Here is a 20,103-nt window from a genome sequence, read left to right on the forward strand (position 1 = left end):
AGAATCAAATATAGTCAGAAATAATAGCCGATAGGAGCTGTTCATATATTTGTCCTATAGTTCTGCTAAGAGTTTTCAATGCTTTTCCCCTCAAATTCTTTTTCCTGGCTCAGGGTTGTTTTTGAACAGAATGTCAGTCATTGTAACTTCAGGGGTGGTCTTTTAAAATGGCCAGCCTTGACTAGCATATAGCTGTTAAATTCATTTTTACCTGTGACCTGAGCCAAGAGTTGACATCCTTGTTATATATGGTTTTCTGATTTTATTCTTTTTAAAATTTCTATTTCAATATTTTGTAGAATAGCTAAAATAGCTTCTAGGTGGTGGATAGGTGACTTCAGCCATTTTGTACTTTTTGTACTTGAACAGAAATTGAATTCAATACAGGAACATTTTGAAAGAGAATATGACAAATACCTGAACAAAGAGAAACAAAATAAGTACTCATTATTTTGGATTGTGTGTTTTTATGACAAATTTAAGCATCATTTTAAAAAAACGTTCCTTTTTAATCATATAATAATTGGATACCATATTCCTTGCAAATCATATAGTGACCCTAAAATCTTTCTCATTTTTAGATACTCTTGATTCTAGCAATATAACAAAGTTTTCTTGATCTCTGTCAATCATCCATCTAGAAATGACTGACATCTTTTGAGAATTGTAGTTGGCAGTTCAAAGCACGCTATATGGAGCTTTGAAAAGAACCTGGAGATATTGGTGAACTGGAAACATGTTTCGTTAGATTGGTTTTTCAGTTTGCTAATCATATGTAGGAGGACTAAAGTGGTTTTCAGACCTTCATTGAATGTGTGGAGATAGGAATTGGGATCATTCGTCCTGTCCCTGCTTTTGATCTCTAGATGTTCATTGGAAGTTCTGAATAGAGCCTACATGTGTACCACTGTGCACCCATGGGATCTCTCCATGTAATCAGGAACCCTGCAAAGGTACCAGTTGTTCCATCTGTGCAAACACCCCAGCTTGCCTGACAGAACAATACCCCTTCTTCCACATGCTGTTTTAGGGGCTCCCCCCCAATTTCAGGGGGCATAGGGGAAGAGAGGGAAGAATGCCCCGTTGTGCAAGCAGGAGTCATTGGACATGGACTTTTACTAATATGGCTGGTTAGGTGCATCCCACCCATAATTTGTTGGAGTAACTAGAAATGAGAAGGGGTTAATTTCCCTCAGGAGTTTAAATCTCCCCATGGGTGAGCTAATTGCAGGTACAAGGTTAGCCAAGCCATTTGCAATGGTAACAGCCCAGAGCCCTGATTGTATCTGTGATTAATGCATATCAGCACAGTAGTGTCAATCTGTTAATCTGTGAGTGGTCAGTCTGTTGGTGTTACTTGTCCAGTGTTATGTTTTGAATTGCTGGAGTTTATTTGGAGCAATGGAAATACCTTGTACTTGAATGTATCTGTATATATATATATCTATATCTGCCAAAGCCTATGAGCTGTATATATCTATGTCTAGAACTATGTTTTACTGAGCCTTATCTTTTGCAACAGTAAATTATTAAGCTGCTTCCATGTGGTGACTGGTACTGGGAACAACTTCCACTGCGTGGATATCTCACCTGAGATTCCCAAGATAATTAATATCTTGCACCTCAACATAGATTTATGTTGCCAGAGTGACTGACAAGAGTAGTAAGAAATAAAGAAGTGCAACTGAAAGTAGTAATGCTAATATAGATAAAACAATAAAATAACAACAGCCAATTTAAATGCATGCTAAAAATCATACTGCTCATACTGCTCTTAGTTAAAGATTGCTTAGGAGTTAAAAATGTGGGAAAACAAAATGTTTTTATCTGGTCCCGAAATGATAGTAAGGCATTCCAAAGATGAGGAGTCACCAAAGAAACTGCTATCTCTCCAGTCACTGCCTGCCATACTTAGGGGGGAGTACCATTTCCTTGTGGTACATACAATTCCCCTCCAGAGCTGCTGAACTCTATCTCTGTTTATTCGGGACTGAGTTTCAATATTTTGACCCTCTTCCAGTCCGTTATTGCTTACATACCCCAGATCAGGAGTTCTGTATCACCTTAATTTCAAAAGCAGACAGATCTAGGTGACACCCAACTCCTTATTCTATGATGACTTTATTCAGCCGCTTCATATGAATCCTGAACAACAAGGGGGGGGGGATATATTTTTTTTGCTTACCTTGTAGAAGTAAGCAAGTAGTGTTTTTCTTTTAACCAATTTTATCACCAAAGTTCAGACCATTCCATTGCTTAAAAATCTTGTTTTAACAAAATGCTGCTGCAAATTCTTGTTTAAATATGTTGCCTGATAAGAGTGTTGATATATAGTTTAATGTCACTGTGCAGTGATATTTTTTCAATTTCATGTGAAATTGAACATTATAAGCTTGTTGCATGATCTCACTCTCACCAATATCCTATTTTCCCTATAATACTTATAGTTTAACCGGCTTAATAGTTCTGTCTGTCACTATCTATAAACTGATCGGAATGTTCATTATTTCACAGAAAATATAAACCTGCACTAACTCTGGAAATTTTGTGTGAAGGGTGGCAGTAATAGCAGACACACATATAGCTCTCACTCCCTCCTCTATAATTTGCCAGTCTCATGATAAAACAAAACATTGTATTTCCTGTCTCTGCCTACAGCAGCCACTGGAGTAGAGCAGGGCTAGGGCAATGTATAACATTGTACAGTAAGGACATGGATAAGTTACAGTAGACTTTTAGAGCAGGGGAGGCAACTAGATGCACACTTGTCATAGGCTGAGTAGAGCCCTCTCTGCCCCACTTCCTCAGGTGCAAATGCAGGTAGCATCAGAGACCACCGCAGGGAAGAGAAGGTCCATGCATACTCACAAGATCCAGTGATAGTTACCATGTTGAATGGCTTAAAAATGTGGTGATAAAAAGTCATTGATAATAAGCCTAACAATGTGTGCCCATGTATAGGCATTTGTGAGTGGAGGTGACAGAAGCCTTCAGGGGAATCCACTGTGTTAGCTGTGAAAAAGTTGTGGGCACCCATATGTTGCTAAACTACAACTGAAATCTTCCCTGACCATTTGCTGTGCTGGCTGGGGTTGATGGGAGACATAGTCCAACAGCGTCTGAAGGGTGCAGGTTCCCAATCCCTGCTCTCTGTTCAGGCTCTGTGCCCATGATGAATTGGATTAAGCCTAAAAACCTCTATTTCACTTACCCCACCCCACCCCATCCATACAACAAGTGCAACTATTTTATAGTGTTTTGATGAATCTGGTTATATTTACGTTTTACTGCTTTTCTCTTTAGCGAGTATTTATTTTAACATAATTGAAGATTGTGTTTTTTACCGTTGACTTAAATGTGTGTGGGTTTTTGTCAGTAAAAGTTGTATTTCCAAATGGACAGCTGGTATAAAAAGATAAATTCTGTGCTTGCATACTGTGGCATCATCTTTCTTCCCTAATGTTCATTCCTTAAGGAAATTGGCTAAAAAGCGGAAAGAGACATTGAGCAGCACACGGCAGGAAATGACAGTGATGGTGAACTCAATGGATAAAAGCTACACTGAACAAGGCACCAACTGTGATGAGGCTTTCTCTTTCATGGACACACACAACCTAAATGGGAGATGTAAGTTTAAAATGCACTGGGATGCAGCAATCACTTTTTATTTTTGTCGGGCAGGGGAGGGAGGAAGGGAGGGAGGTGTAAATGGTTCTTAATATACTTGTTAGTCAGTTCCATGGGCAGATTATTGACTCATAGAAAATCCATAGGCCCCAGAATGTCTCACTGTTCATTACATCACAGCAAGCATTCTGGTGAGAAAGAATAGTTGTTATAAAATAAAGATAAGTTTGCATTTTTGTCTTTGACAAAAAATGCACACATCAATGTAGCAGGTGTTGGATTCTATTTCCTTTTTTATTTTTACAATGCTGAAGGCTTTATTGCTTTCATACCAGCTGCATGTCCCCATGTCAGTTTAGCCACTTTCTAAAAATGTCATAATGCGTTTGGAGGGCAGCCATTTAGTCAGTCATAAACATCAATTAATGTTACAATTGACATATTTCAGGCTTCCTGGGGTAAGAGAATTAATGAAATTAATAATTGTTTTGGACTCATACCTAGAGTAATTCTTAAAGACAGTAAAAAGAAGAAGAAGCTCAAATCTCATATATTGCCATTATTGCCCAATAAAATAGTTCCACTTTTCTCCTCAGGATAGAACAGTGAATATAGGAAACTGCCTATAGCAGGTCAGGCTTTTTGTCCATCTAGCCTGGGATTGTCTACACTGATAGATTGCAGTCCTCCAAGGCCTCAAGCAGAGGTTCTTCTCAACCTTGCTAGTTGACTTCCTTTTAACAGGAGATGCCAGAGATTGAACATGGGATTTCCTGCATACAAAGTATATGCTGACCACTGTCAGAACAGTGCACAGGCCGTAAACCAAGGGTAGCTGGTATGGCACTTTCCAGCTGTTTTTGGCTACATTTCCCATCAGCCTCAACAATGATCAGAGATGGTGAGAGCTGCAGTCTACAACATCTGGAGGGCACTATGTGTCGGCATCCTTCGGGGGTCGAGAATCCAGCTGGCTAGTCCCCAGCTGGATCATGCCCTTCCAGCTGTGACAATCCCTTGACATCCAGCTTGACATAAATCAGCGACTCAGACTTCAAAGCCTGAGCACACTATATCAGCAGAGCAAACTGCGCAAACAGAAGAGGCGTGAGGCTTGTGGAAACATACTAACAAGCTATGAATTTATTAAGCATAAATCAGGACAAAAAAAAATGTTGTCTCTCATTGCCATCTCCTCAGAGAGAGAGAGAATCAAAAGCAAAAGCTATACACAATGGAAGTTCCCAGCAAATTCTGCTGGAATGTAAACAGTCATGTGACATGTAACAATCTCACATGTCTGCAATTTAAGGTGGAAAAATCCCAACATGGCTATCCAGGAAATGGACAAATATTCATATTCTACCACAAGAAAGAAAGATGCTCCATGAATTAACATGGAGCATCAATAAAGAATACATTATTGTGGTCTAGCTTCATGTTTCCATGAAAGCATTAGGCTTGTGTCCAGCATTAAAATGCTGTTGGTCAGAAATTCCATCCAAATGCTATTTCCGAAGAATGAATCCCGGATATGTCCAGGAAATTCTGGCAGCCCTAATTTATATCAGGATGGGCAAGTCTGTTGATTTCAGTTTCTCTTAGTTTCTCAGTTTTTCAATCTTAAATGCAGGTCCCCATCCCCACATTTCCACATTAGTTTGTGGTTTAAAAAAAAATAAAAATTCAGAACGTACATCAGTATTGTGGTGTGAATTTATCCTAATATACATTTTCTTGTATGCCATTTTGCCTAATATACACAGTTTTGAAAAGCTTTTCCCTATATAGTTATATTTCCAAATAAAATGCATTTTTATATGCAATATTTGCTAATATATACATTTTTGTGCACACTTTGTTCCATTATATGCATTTTTATTCACATTACTTGACTAGAAAACTGCATTGCAAAATTCATAGAAGTGTCACTTTCAAAGGATGGCTGTGTTTCAATTTACATATTGTTTCAGAAAGTACAAATTAGGTAGATGCACCTTTAAATATGAACTGAATTAAATTTTTCTCCCATCTCCACTCAGAAGTCGCATTGAGTTGAATGAGGCTTACTTCCAAGTAAATGGATGTAGAATTCCGTCCTAAATTAGAAATGCTTTTAAGCTAAAGCATCTTCCAAAATTGCCTATAGAAGCTCTGAAGCTGCTATAGTATGGTTCCTGCCTACATTTCCTGATCATCTCAGGAATCCAATGGAAGGAATACATAGTACATCTTCATATCCCAACAGCTTTGCTCTTCAGAAAATTCAAGCAAATCTGGTGTGAGAAGGGGCTGTAGTTTAGGCTCCCCGCCCCCCTCAATAACTTAAGATTTTCAGTCTTCTTGAGAAAAGATGATGATGTTAAAGGTAACAGCACAAAGGGCCCCAATAAAACATAAAAGAAATTAATGGAGTCTAGTGCCATTTTTCATGGATATTTTTCTCCACCAAATCAGTTTTACCAGATTTGAATGACCTAATCAGTTACTGCTATGTTCATCATATAAGGGTGATTTTGTAAATGCGGTGTGGCTTACTAATGCTTTTGTTTTCCTGAATACTGTGCTTCTCTTTCCAGCTGTATCCTCACCATCTTCATTTACAATGAAAACAAACACACTGAGTACAACAGTTCCTAATTCTTACTACCCAGGTAACCATTTCTGTGCTTGTTTTATTTCAATAATCATAATCTCCTAGGAAACAGAGGGTCTTTCCCTATGCAAGCACACTTGCACACATCTTGAAAGGGATCAATAGAGGGCTCAATAGATCCCTCTTTTCTCACCGCACCCCAAGGCCACCTCTGACCCCTACACAGAATAAAAAGCTGGGACATGCCTCTCTTACATCATCCAGCCATTACTCTCCTTCAGGAACCTGGTTGGTTACTGATTTTAGCCTGCTCAAAAGACCCACCCACTCAAGAATGGATCATGCCCCAGACTTAACAGTGAAATTATTCTTGAGGTTGTGCTGTTAATTAAAACAAAACAAACGCAAAAAGCGCTAAATAGCTTTGCATGTATAACAACTTGCTTATTTGTGGCTTTCTAGCAGAAAATTTGGGAACATTTATAGGTCATTTACTTCTCTTTCTCTTTTTGCCTTTTCTGCATTGACCTGCTTATGATGTATGACAGATCCATTTGTGCCAACTGCAATTTTAGGTGAGAACATTTCCCTTTATCAACATCTGTTGCAGATTAAAAAAAAAAGTTCCAAACTAGGCTACAAAACATTGTTTTATGCTGCTGAAGAATATGCAAGCTGTTCTGCATTTTTAATTCAAGTGCCAGTTAACATACTGGATTCTTATTGTCATCAGAAAATTCAGTAAAAGGGAGGGGGGAATTAAAGGGGATGGGGGGGAAGTGCGTTTTTAAGCAATGAATTAGCAAATCACCAAAGAGTGTAAATATCATGGCAATTAAAGGTTTGTCATTATTTTAGTATCATCTGAAAAATAAAGTATGGTTTAAGAAAAAGATGGTCATCTCTCTGCTGCCTATAGCACAGACAGGACTTTCATTTTCTTTTCAACATGCCTCCGAAAGACTTGAAATGTTATTGTGACCATCAAAATGGCAGAACATTAAAATAATGTTTATGAAGTGCCACATCCTACAAGGCATAAAATAAGATACCAGCACTATAGAAGGAAAGGCACTTAGACCTTTCTGCCAGGAAGCTAAAAACAACCATTAAAAAGTGAAGGGAAATGGATTTACCATGCTGAGATAACAAATATAGATGAAAAATCATCGTATCTGGAATATATAACAACAAAGCTGAGCTATGCTTTTAACTACTACCACTGTACTAACCTTAACCTAACCCAATTTACACACAGCTTTCTTAAAAACAATCAAACAAAAATGCAAATTTAATAAGGCTGCAATCCTGTACCCACTTACCTTCAAGTAAGTCCTACTGAACTCAGTGGGGCTTGCTTTTGAGTAGACATGTATAGGATTGTGCTATAATGCGCTGTGGCAAGAGTTTCATACCAATATTTCAGTTCTTGTTTTCACACTGACTTTGCAATGATTTTTTAACTTTTTCTACATCCACACCCATGCACCTTCTTTCTCTCGTAAGTTCTTACTAGTGTGCAGCATTGCCATGTGAAGTCTGATGTGAATTCCTCAAAACTGAATTTTCTGAACTGAACTGCACATGGGCTGCAATGCAGAAAGCACCTTCAGATCATCACTAGAACATGTGTGCACCTAAAATAATTCTAGCGGACTTTAAAAAATAGTTTTCAAGGGGAACATGCCATGTTGCATCATAAGCTGTTTTTGAAAATACTAAGATTCAAAAGTGATTTATGGTGTGATGGGAGAAAGGAGAGTTGCTCTCAGAAAAACAAAGTAAAAAAAGCCCTTTTAGACCAGTTACCTGTTTTATGGCCGTGGTGTTAAATTCTCAAGAGTTAATTTGTGCCCTATCCCTCAGGAAAAAAAATAATGCAAGAGAATAATTACCACAGAAATATAATTAGCAAAGTTCATTTTATCTGACATCCAAAGAAAACAATATCTGATAAATCAGAGGAAATGACACTGCAGCCACCATAATAATGTAATAACATCCATGCAAATGAAATTTGCAGTGATTTTTAACAGCCTGAGAGCATTGCACATCTCTTAGCTCTGACGTATGACATTCTCAGTGGACAAAAAGGAAATCATTGCTATTAAATTTTGTAGATTTCTAATATGCTTTACTGTTTGATATATTTAAGTACATTCCTGTACAGTAAAGTTTTGAAATGTTATTTGCTTAATGTAAGAAAAACAATTAAGAATATAACCTTAGCAATTAAGGGTTGTTTTTCTTTTTAACAAAGATGCAAATTTAGAGGCATTTTTCCTCATTGAATCAGGAACCGTGAAATTTTCTAGTAACCTTAAAAATCGCTATTTATGAACTTCCCTGTAGAAAAATTGTTTCATTTTTAATTGGTACATTGTATACCAAAAAAGTTCTTTTTGTTGCCAGTGACCCATACCCTTGCCATTTTTTAACACTTATGTCAATTTGCTGTCTAACACACACTTTAATGTCTTAAAATAATGACTATGATTTAAAAACAACATCTGAAGCAGCTCTTTGATATGGGCATTGATTGTAATCCATGGCTCTCTTGCACATGGGGCTCATACTGGATATTTTCAGACCTAACCATGGTTTGGTGTTACGAGAATGCGGAGGCACAAGTTTGGGGTTCATGTAGCCTTCTCCCCTCTGCTCAATTAGCAACTTTGAATCCTTGCTTATCTTCTCAACAAAGCAGCTTGTTGTTTTCTCCAAACAGGCCACATATGGTTTGCATATCGCAAATTCAGAACTGGCTCTTCTTTGTGATCTCTGGAAAGTCCCACAATTGGATGAATGGATTTGCATAGAACCTTTTAGTGCTCTTTAACCAAAGAGGAGGTGCTACAGTTAAGAGAAGCATACACCTTCCCCTTCAGTCCTCTGCTGACTGCTACTGTAGCAGCAGCTTTCAGAACTTGCTCCATGAGTTTGTTCTCTCATTGGTGGAGCATCTATTTTTGTGTATAGGGTTTATGTGTACAATCTTACACATATAATAATGCATATAATACACAATAATTGTTAGCAGAACCATGAGAGAAACATGGTTTAGCACATAGCTGTCAATGTTTCCCTTTTTAAAAGGGAAATTCCCTTATTCTGAATAGGATTCCTCGCAAGAAAAGGGAAAAGCTGACATGGTTTAGCATCATGACTGAGCAGCCCTAATGTGAACTTTATGTGCATGCAGGACTGTGGATTACAACAAACCCATTGCCCATCCGCATAGCCAATTTGACACAAGGTGGGTGAAGCCTACTGAAATTCCTCCAACATTAGGACATTACAGTTCATTCTGAGAATTTGCCACATTGTGGTGAATTTGGAAGCCACTGTAGATATAGTTTAGCAGTGTTATCTTGAAAACCAAATTGAGTTCATGGTGATGTATGCGTACAACCAGCTTGTCACAAACGAAAGGAAATGGATTTAAGAACAAGTTGGATGTGTCCAGCAGCTCTCTTTCATTGAAAGATTTGTGTGAAGCAACTCTCAGACAGAGCCCTGTGAATTCCTTCCAGTTACATTAGCAAGAAACAGAAAAGCCCCACATGCATGTGCAGAAATAGCTTGCTTAATTATAGCTTTTATACTGCAAAGTGAATAGAGTTCTGTATATCAGCAGAGCACTGCTTGCCAAACATTTAGGAACCACAACCCCCACACTGTTCTCCACTCCTGATCAAAGAGTAAATATCACTTAAGGAGCAAGCCTAAGAATGGGAAGCCAGCATAATTTATGCTGACTTAAGTGAAACCCAAGTAAAATACACAGATCCTAACTCCATTCAGGAGTTATTGCTGGCTGAGCTGGCCTAAACCTGGCAGAGGGGAAATAAGCCTCCAAGATAGTTTGACTTACACCACCCTCTTTGCCAGTGTAAGTCCCACCAGGTTGTCAGGTTACGTGATGGAGCTGAACAGAGTTAGGATCCAACGTGAGTCTCATCCTATCCCTTCCACTCGCCCCATTCCCTCAGAATACCCATTTTTCAAGGCTTATGCCAGTGAAAGTTCTATCAGTCTGAGGGAGTTACACCAGCGTATCTCCTGCAGAGCATAACTCTGGTTAGATGCTTAAGCCAGCTGAGCTCAACTGAGCCAGGAACCTGCTCGATGAGCTGAAGGTTCGCCACATCCCAAATTATTGATTGTGGTGTATGTAGGATTAGGATTGTGCCCTTTCTCCCTGATTTACTGTCTGAAAATCTGAACTAGCATTACAAATTCTGTTTTATCTTTTCTCCACTTCCTGGATACATTTACACTTCTGCCTGTAGTAGCAGTCCTTCCACACTACATATATTTTTGTCTGAAACAGAAAGTGACAGCCAAGTTGGGTCCATCTGAACAAATCAAAATGTTTATTCATAACCTACCAGGGAGCTGGATTTTTCATGTTCATTAAATTATGACATGCGGAGTAACTTTTCATATTAAAAAGCTCTTTGTGATCCTACAGCGGGCATAGTCTAACCAAAGTAAATCACTGATAAGTCCAGTTAATTCTAAAGGACTTGGTTGCATCATGTTCCATGTATTTTTATACAGCAGTGAGTTTTGGCAAATATATTTGACACAGACCAGATCAGAGAAGCCACATTTCCTTACAGTTAATGTAACACGAGATATAACACGAGATGTAATTCAAATGGAAATGAAATGTAAAATAACATTAGAATAACTACCCATTAAAAAAATGCTATGCCTTGGAAATGGAAAACAATAACTAGGGCTTATAATATCTCCTATGTATAACTACTTTATTCTGAAACTCTCAGTATTTAAGGGCTTGGGGAGCAATTCATAAACCACGATTACTTGTTGAAATGTTACAAAACATTTTTAGACCAGAAAGCCTTCAGCTATGTTGCATATTTTGGCAACCCAGTTTTAAGGTGTACCACAGCAAATCCTGTTTCTAACGAAAAACAATAACCTGAAAGTCTAGTACACTTAGTAAAAGCAGACTGGATAAAAAAAGTCATCATTTCAAAGACCCTTGTAAAATTATTTACTTATGAAAATAATAATACTAATGCTAAAAAAATGGATAGGCAGCTAGCAGAAATAACTTCACTATACTCTGGTTCCATTTGACACAAAAACATATGAACACGTAGCATGTCTGCAATGTTGCACTTAACCTGGTTTTGCATCAAAGGACTTGATCCTGACCTTTATCTAACAATAAAAATAAAAGCTAAAGTTACAAAAAAAAACCCATGACTTTTCTGCATAAATTTATTTTAAAATATCATAAATCAACTTCCAACTCTTTCTTTTTATTTATTTACTTACTTTGTCGTTTTGTGTCTTAGCCACCTTGTAGTAATCAGGTGCCATTTCAACAACAACATACTGTAACAACACTTGTATATATCACCTTTCATGCCATGCATTCCAAGGTGCTTTGCATTACAGTTTTGCTAATGGTTAGCTAAGAGGAACAATGCTTTTCTGTATTGGTATAAAAATATTAAGGCAGGCCCAGAGTAAGGGGAAAATGGTTACGTTCATGTAAATAAATTGTTGCATATATTATTTTCTGTTAGGCTTTGAGACCTTTGCTAAGTTTTCAGAGTAAGATTAGACTACTTTTATGTGCCTCACTATAAGATTCAAATAACTGGGCCAAAGTAATTTCAATTCAGTAATTTTTGTGTTGCTTCCTTTATATGGATTATGAGGTGTTAGAGTCTTATCTGCTTCAGGTACAAAGCCCACTGTGTTATAAAGGGCTGGAGCTGATTGAGAAGTTTGGGAACTACAGCTTTCATGAGGTGCTGTAGTATGTCTGAATGAGATTTTCGATGAACATGAACTCTTTTCTGTTCATGGAAGGAAAGTTAGGCTCCAAGTCAATTTCTAGAGAATATGATTAGTGAAGCTATCTGTTGCCACATATAAAACAAGAACAATGATAATCATACCATCCCAACTAATCCTTGTATATGCTGTTTCCCCTAGTAAAATTAACATTAATTATTTTTAATGTAACTCCTACATGGGGTCTGGTGAGTGTACAAAAGTTTGCACACTGAGGGGCTCTTTTACACAAGGGAAGAGTGTGGCAAGGCAGTAAGTGTGAGCATTTCCTATCATAGGCAAAAACTAGAAGACCTGCAGTGAAACTTCAAGGGCAGTGTCAAACACTATAAAACAGTAGGAAAGGAGAGTGGTTTTCAGCAGCTGAGCATTGGATTGGAAAGATGCTTAATGTTTCCTTTGCCCATTGCTTTCCCTCTGCAACACCACCCCAATCCACTTTTGTACACATGCTGCAGCAAGCATGCACCTGGAAGCCCTCAGAGAAGGAAGGGGAAGAAATATCTACCCATGCGCAGAGCTGTAGGTACATATCACATCCCCCACAAAGCTTTTTATCAAGATTGATAGTCTACCATCATTGCAGAGTGTTCTGTCTAAATAATGACACTAAGAACTAGCTACATTGTTATATTCGCACCATGAAAAGCCATCAAGCTGTGACAGTTGCGAATTCTGAATGAGAAGGAAAAGCTGAAGGTGCTTATCTATTTATAAAAGTATTTATAGACCACCCTCTCATAGGATAGCGGTTTTCCACAATATGTATACAGTAAAATATAAAAACAGAATAAATGTATCATTAAGATTACTGTTGAGCCAAAAAAATTGTAAGTGGCTACATAGGCCTCTTGGCATAAAGCCTTGAAGAGATGCCTGAAAGTAAAAAGTGAGGGTGCCTGTCGGATCTCTGCTGGAAGAGCGTTCTGCAGCATGAGACGGCAACTCTACATGCCCAACTTATTAAACGTAGGCAACAACTAGCAGGGCTCCTCCAGAAGATCTCCCTGATCAAGCTGGGATTTATAGGGGCAGGCAGTCCTTAAGGTATCCTGGACCCATGTTGTTCAGGGTTTTGTGTATGAAGACAAGAAGCTTGAACACTAGCATATGTCCATTCACACTAGAAGAGCCAAAGATGCTGCTAACATCAATAGCTATTCTCACTAAGCTAATCCCCTCTTGCTCCTCAACTGCTAGGCAAGATTAATTCAGTGAGTTAACTGGAGATCAGAGCCTGTGGGCCAGCTTGGTTCTGTTCTTGTCATCAATATAACTGGAGAGAGGCTTTTGCAGTCTGGTCAGAAACTTGCTATATGAGTAAATTAATGCTTAGGGTAGAATCCAATATCATTGTTTCATAGGCCATATCTCAAACCATGCATATAATGTTAAGATTATAGTGATGTAATTCTGGCACTGCAGCCTTATAATCTGTACAAATATTTAAAAATGAAGATTAGGATGAGTACATGTTTAACCACAAGCAGGGAAATCCTTGTCATCTTATAGTGAACCACAGAAAGATGCTGTTAAATTCCAGCAGTAGGATGTCACATGAAGGTGTATTTATAAGGACACTTACAGAGCTAATCTGTTTATGTCTTACTTAGAAGTAAGTCCCATAGAGTTCAGTGGGCCTTACTCCCAGTTAAGTAGATACAGGATTGCAGCCTAAGCACACACAACATTTATAGGCAATATATTGAGATTTGCCCTATAAAAACTGTGGTGTCAATTAGCCCCATTGGAGCCACATGATGTAATGGGCTGTCATTTTAATACTTGAATAGGGACATGCCAGCTGAAATATGCCTGCTTTTTTGTGAGAAACTCTCTAGCTTAGTAAGATGATAGGCTTGTTTAAATAACAGCTTTGTGGCAGATACAAACATATTTTGAAAATTGTTGCTTGGGGGGGGGGAGCTATGATGAGACATGTTTTTCAGTTTTAGGTTTTCCCCACCCTCTTCTTTTTGTTATATAGGAACTTAAAAGTGCCACCCCAACCTAGTAAAGTGGGGTGAGGGAGAGATAATTATATTGGCTATTCTACACTACCCTTTATATTTAGTTGCTTTGCTAGGAAACCAAGCTGAAGACACTTAATTACAAACATTAAAATACCTGTAATTATTACTGCAGTACTGTTGCTTATGGCCTGTTTCCTTTTTCTTCTCCTCCTCCTCTTTTTCTCCTGATAAGTGCCAATAAATGGTAAGTTGCCCATTTGCCCCATTGAAGAGGTGTGGAGGGGGTGGGTGATTGTTTGCTTCATACCAGTATTGACCAACCTAGTTGGGGTTATGTTGTGTGTTGGCTTGCATGTCAGTTGACATATAACATTTCATGCCTTATGTGATGGCCCATGATATATTGCTTATTTGAAACTGCAGCATGCTAAATCCAGTCAAAGCATTAACCCAAATCAAACTTACTCCTTGCATTTATCCTTGTGTATTTTCTTTCCTAGTGTTGTATCCAATCTACATTTCCATTTTTCTCCTGGCTTAATAACCCATATCATTTTATGCATTAAATTTTTTGCTTTCACTAACATGTCCTGAATCACTGTGAAAGAGAAAATAAAAAGTTTACTAATCCAGAAAACACTCAAGTCCTTTTTTATATTACTGGGACTTGATGAAGTTTCAGCCTGAAACTTCTGCGCCATTTACAACTAAACACCTAAAGAATTTATTAGTACAGCGAAATAAACAAACATACAGTATGGACTATACAGTGCTTTTCATTGTAAACCAATAGAGCCCCCTCTTTCCAATATATCTTGATAACTCCCCAAGTAAATTACTCAACTGAGTTTATTTTCATTATGGTTTAGCCCACCAAATAGTGATGATAGAAAATTCTGTTGGTGTCAGACGCCATCTCATAAAGGCAATGTATCATATACTTCTGTGGAAAACTGGAAATAGCTGGTATATTATTCAGTGTTCTTTTCCTAGATGAAACTCACACAATGGGCAGTGACACAAGCAGCTTGGTCCAGTCACACACCTACAAGAAGCGAGACCCTGTGGATGTGCCGTACCAAACAGGACAACTCCATCCAGCCATCCGTGTCGCCGATTTGCTGCAGCACATTACGCAGATGAAATGTGCAGAAGGCTATGGATTCAAGGAGGAATATGAAGTGAGTAAGCTTCAAGCTACACATGGTGCTCTGTGGTGTTTCCCCTATCACAACCACGTGTGTGTGTGTACTGCGAGAAGAACAGTTTCCTTGCAAAGCAGCAATGATGCAGAAACGGGGGGGGGGGGGGAGACGCTGTTTAAAAATATAAGAGTTGTGCTAGATGAAATCAAAGGCCAGTGTAGTTTAGCATCTCGTTTCCCACAGTGACCAACCTGATTGTAGGGTGATAATTCTCTCCTGCTTCTGTTTCCCAGCAAATAGTAGCCACTGATAATCTTATCCTCCATGAATTTGTATAATCCCCTTTTAAAGCCTTTGAGTAAGTTGCTGGCTTGCCATCACATCTTATGGTAGTGAAATCCATAGTTTTATTATGTGCAGTCTGAATAAGTACTTCCTTTTGTCTGTTCTGAATCTATCTACCACGAACCAAATATTTCTTTCTTGGTAAACTTCTGCATCAGTGTATATGTGAAGTTAGGGTACATGCTTTTGCCCCAATGTGTTACAATTACTTACATTAACCACATTTAACATTTTATTGCCCATTCACCTAGTCTGGCAGTCTTTGACATTCGTTTTGAAGCTCATTGCAATCCTTTGTTCTAACCACCTTGAACAATTAGTTGTCATCAGCAAAGCTGATCACCTCACTGCTTATTCCTAAGGCTAATTCATCAGTTTTGAAAACTCTTTATTCCTTCTCTCTCCATTACCTTCTTTAATCACTTTAGCCATGTTGCAGTCCTCTTGGATTTGGTGGTAACTGTTCTGATCTGGAGTATACATTCTAGCTGAGTTAGATCTGTTTCAATTTTCAATAACTCCCAAATGTTCTAGGAAGTTGACTGTTCTTTCAACTTCCTTTTTACCAAGCCCCTAATTTTTTTTTAGAAGTTCATCCTTTGAAGTCAAATAATGTTGTCCTTCCTTGGGAATTGTTCGTATGCATTAAATTTGATAACATTGTGGTCACTGTTTCCAATGAATTCAACAAAATTTACACCTTGTTCTAGGTTCTGACTACCATTTAGAATTCAGTTTAATGTTATCTCCCCTTTTGAATTTGATAGTGCTGCAGTGCATGTTTCTTGTCATAAAACGTCTTCCATCAGGTCTTTGGAATCACTTAGGATTATACATGGCTGATTCCATGATCTACTGTTCTAGGGCACACTAATTCAGAATATCTGGAAAATTTTGCCTCTGTGTTATAGTTAGTGCATATGCCGTGTGCCAACCCCTCCTCTGTCTATCCTAGCTGCTGGGCTTATGTTTTTGGTCAGACTAGGAGGAGATGCCAGTTTATCAACATCCTTTCATCCAGTTGAAGCTTATAAGCAGGGAGGTTTCTAGGAGAAATATTACACTACATTTGCCCTCCCATTGCACAAAACTTTTTGATAGTTTGTCTTCATTTGGGCAGCACATTATTTTTTTCTTCATAAGAAAATACTTAAAAGCAACTTTATTTTCTGAAAACAGTGTGATCCATGCAGAAAAGCTGGGGTGGTTTGTTTGTTTTTGTTTTGTAGTGGTTGATGCAGCCATTTACATGGCCTAGCTGGCATTGTTGTTCTACACAAGTCTGCTGTGACATGACACATCCAAATTGCACCACCAACCTGCACTCTCTTCAAGTGTTCTTATTTCATATTCTGCAGCACCAGCTGCGTCACTCAATTGCAGTCATCGCTACAGGTTATTTCTGTTGTATAGAGTATAAATAATGACCAAAACCAAAATAAGTATAGAATATTGAATGAAAATAGGGGATGTTAGCAAGCCGTATTGATACATCTGGAAATGCATGTACTACTTATTTTCTTGCTTCTCTGTTTACAATAATGATTGAGATAATGATTATGGTAAGGTTTAGAAAGAAAACTATTTGATGGCATCCAGGGACTTTTTAAACACAGCCAGACACTTTCATAGACACAAACTTCATTAGATACTGAGTTGGAAATGGGGAAAATAAGGCAGGTAAGCGAGTAAAAAACCTGGCCAAGAGAAAGAATCCTCAAGTTCTTAAATAAATGATAATAGTATAAATAGACTTTTTATAGTGTGCATTGTCTCTCCTGAGCACCCATTAAAAATGAACTCTCTCTCATTTCATGTGATGATGATTTTGTAAAATTGCATTAGACAAATCCATATGGATGTGGCACTACCCATATGCAAATTGGGATCTAAAGGGAATCTGCACCAATCACTGCAATTCAAGGTTGCTTTTTTATATAAAAGAAATATTCCAAGCAGCTTACAAAATTAACAAAATGAGATAAATCCTATTTTGTCTTGTTAGGTTCCTATTTACTTATAATAATTTTTTAATGTGGCGATGATAACAACCTTGTTTCTTACCCACATGCCCATCTAATTGTTTATAGCAATATTTACTCTGTGGGTTTGACATGCGGCTTGTAAACTTTATTGAGAAATCTTTTTTTTTTTTAGTTGAAAAGTAGTTTACAAATTAAGTAAATAAATTAAGTAATAATAACATTAACTCCTGTGCTCATAGGTAAATTCCATGAAGGACAATAAATATTTATTACGCATGAGAATAAATTTATTGTAAGCATATGTTAACCCTCAAGTGTGTGCAAGGTGACTCTTGCTACATTCATAAAGATATCTTCCAACAATTTGGTTTGCAACAAACTTTTTGCAGACAGGAACTGGAAATTCCTATCAGCCTACCCATGGCTTAATAACACCTTAATAATGGCTAAATAAAATTTGGGTGACCATGATCATGTACAAACTCACTCAAAATATGTCCCTTGCAACAAATCCAGTACCTAAACAGAAACCCATGGCATCCTAGTTTCCCTATACTGTATCTCATTTGTGGAGTCTCTCCCAGAATATAAATGCACTCCTGCCAGAGGCAGTCATGAGTTAAGGCATGCCCCTTTTCTGGTCCTATACATGATTTCTCATTTGGATCACCAATTCAACGCTCCTTAGCATTCTTGTCCTTTTTTTGGGTTCATAGGGTTTGAAAAAAAAGGAAGGTATTTTTTTCGGTGCAGCCAATCATTATTATATAAAACAATGTAGTTAGTTTTTCCTTTCTCCTATTATTATAGTTATTTATTGCATATCATGCTTTCATATATTTAATGTATTAATATTTGTGGTTGAAGTTTAATAAAAGGCATGTTTAAGAAAACAAACAGGGATAGTTTTCAAGAATCAGTTAATGAGTCAAAACATGCGCACACACACACACACACACACACACACACACACACACACTCATTAGCTATTTACTCTAAAGCAGGGAACAATCCTTTCAGTGGGATGAATTTCTTGTAGAAATTCCACTTTTATGGTTTCCAATTTGCATGTAAACGGATAATTACTGAACAGTTATATCCTCTATTAATAAGAGTACATTTGTGCAGTTTTGCACATTAAAGAATTCTGCAACAAACTCAATTCAGTATCTTTTGAGATCCATCATAGCACTCAGATCTACAGCCATCTGTTCACTGGTTCTCTTCTACAATGAACAAGACGGCTGTTCCTAAATAAACAATATTCCCATATCTCCCATTCTCTTTCATTGCCTTAAACTCTAGCATTCTTAATGACTATCCCCATTCACTAGTGTTGTGGGAGGGGAATGTTAACTGCCATAAAATTATGATTTGGAGACATCAGAAAATGCCTCCAGCATTTTGGTATTGAACAAATGGCATCATGTTGGTCTACTTTGTGACTGAAGTTTGGGTGGGCATGGGGCTGTATTCTGCTGAGTCCAGACATGCATTTTAACTTTGGTTATTATCTTTACATCTTCAAGCTAGGTTGATTAGGATGAAGTTTGTCAATATGTCCCTGAAGTGTTTGGGAACTTCTATTATCATTTTATGTAGTGGGTGAAGTTTGGAAGCATGTCTTGTCTATACCGTAATATGGTTTGCTGCTTCACTTTGTAATTTTGGTGACATCAGTTATGCTTCCCCAAGCAGAATGTGCAAATCACCAATATCCCACCCTGTTTGTTGACCAAAAAATGTTGTCCTTTGTTTCATGTCACATGAAGAAGTTGGAATTCAGTGGCCTCTTTTTTCTCCTTGCACAGTATGCTGGGGTTGTTGCTTTTTTTTGCATTGTTCATTACATTTACAATTAGATTTTGTTCATTACTCTTACAGTTAAGTATGTAAGAAATCACATTGCAGCAGTACCTATTTCATGTTCTTCCTGCACAAATAAATACAGTGGTACCTCTGGTTAAGTACTTAAATCGTTCCGGAGGTCCGTACTTAACCTGAAACTGTTCTTAACCTGAAACACCACTTTAGCTAATGGGGCTTCCTGCTGCTGCCGTGCCGCCGGAGCCAGATTTCTGTTCTTATCCTGAAGCAAAGTTCTTAACCTGAAGCATTATTTCTGGCTTAGTGGAGTGTGTATCCTGAAGCGTATGTAACCCGAGGTACCACTGTATGTGAGAAGATAAATAATTCAGGTAAACATGTGGACAGAAAATAGTGGGTTCCGTGAAGAGAGTGTTAGTAGTGAGATTAAAGAAGAAATGAGTAAGGTGTATTTGCAAACCTAGGGATTCTCACTGGAACTTTGAATTTTCTGTTTACTATTGAAAAAGAAAGCTTCCTTGCGTCTCATCCTTGCACCTTTGTCTGTCAGTTGCCTAAACCATGTGTATGTTATTTTAGTAATAACAAGGGAAACCACATCGGGAATGGAACTACATGTGATTTATTTTTCAGTTTCACCCCTTGTTTCTGAATCAGTTTGTGGTAGGGTCTGGGAAACTTTGAGACTGTGGATTAGGGATTTGACCTGGGTTTGATGGCCACACCAGTTGGAGATCCGCTTTTATGCATGGAAGAAAATTGAC

The 20,103-nt window shown here is 37.9% G+C and overlaps 1 protein-coding gene across 28 annotated transcripts in view; it reads left to right on the plus strand.

Annotated features, from left to right (window-relative positions):
• PTPRM (protein tyrosine phosphatase receptor type M) overlaps positions 1 to 20,103 on the plus strand; it is a 395,597-nt gene that overhangs the window by 305,436 nt on the left and 70,058 nt on the right. For 9 of the 28 annotated variants that reach the window (XM_083518477.1, XM_083518488.1, XM_083518500.1 and 6 more), the window contains 4 exons: positions 3,476 to 3,627; positions 6,207 to 6,281; positions 6,772 to 6,798; positions 15,031 to 15,218. In XM_083518477.1, the coding sequence (XP_083374603.1) occupies positions 3,476 to 3,627; positions 6,207 to 6,281; positions 6,772 to 6,798; positions 15,031 to 15,218 (442 nt within the window). Of the gene's footprint in view, positions 1 to 3,475; positions 3,628 to 6,206; positions 6,294 to 6,771; positions 6,799 to 15,030; positions 15,219 to 20,103 lie in introns of all 28 variants that reach the window. The other 19 variants (XM_083518504.1, XM_083518499.1, XM_083518501.1 and 16 more) reach the window with 3 other exon arrangements.

The sequence above is a fragment of the Podarcis liolepis genome (assembly GCF_965112155.1).
Source record: "Podarcis liolepis genome assembly, chromosome: 8".
NCBI lineage: Eukaryota > Metazoa > Chordata > Lepidosauria > Squamata > Lacertidae > Podarcis > Podarcis liolepis.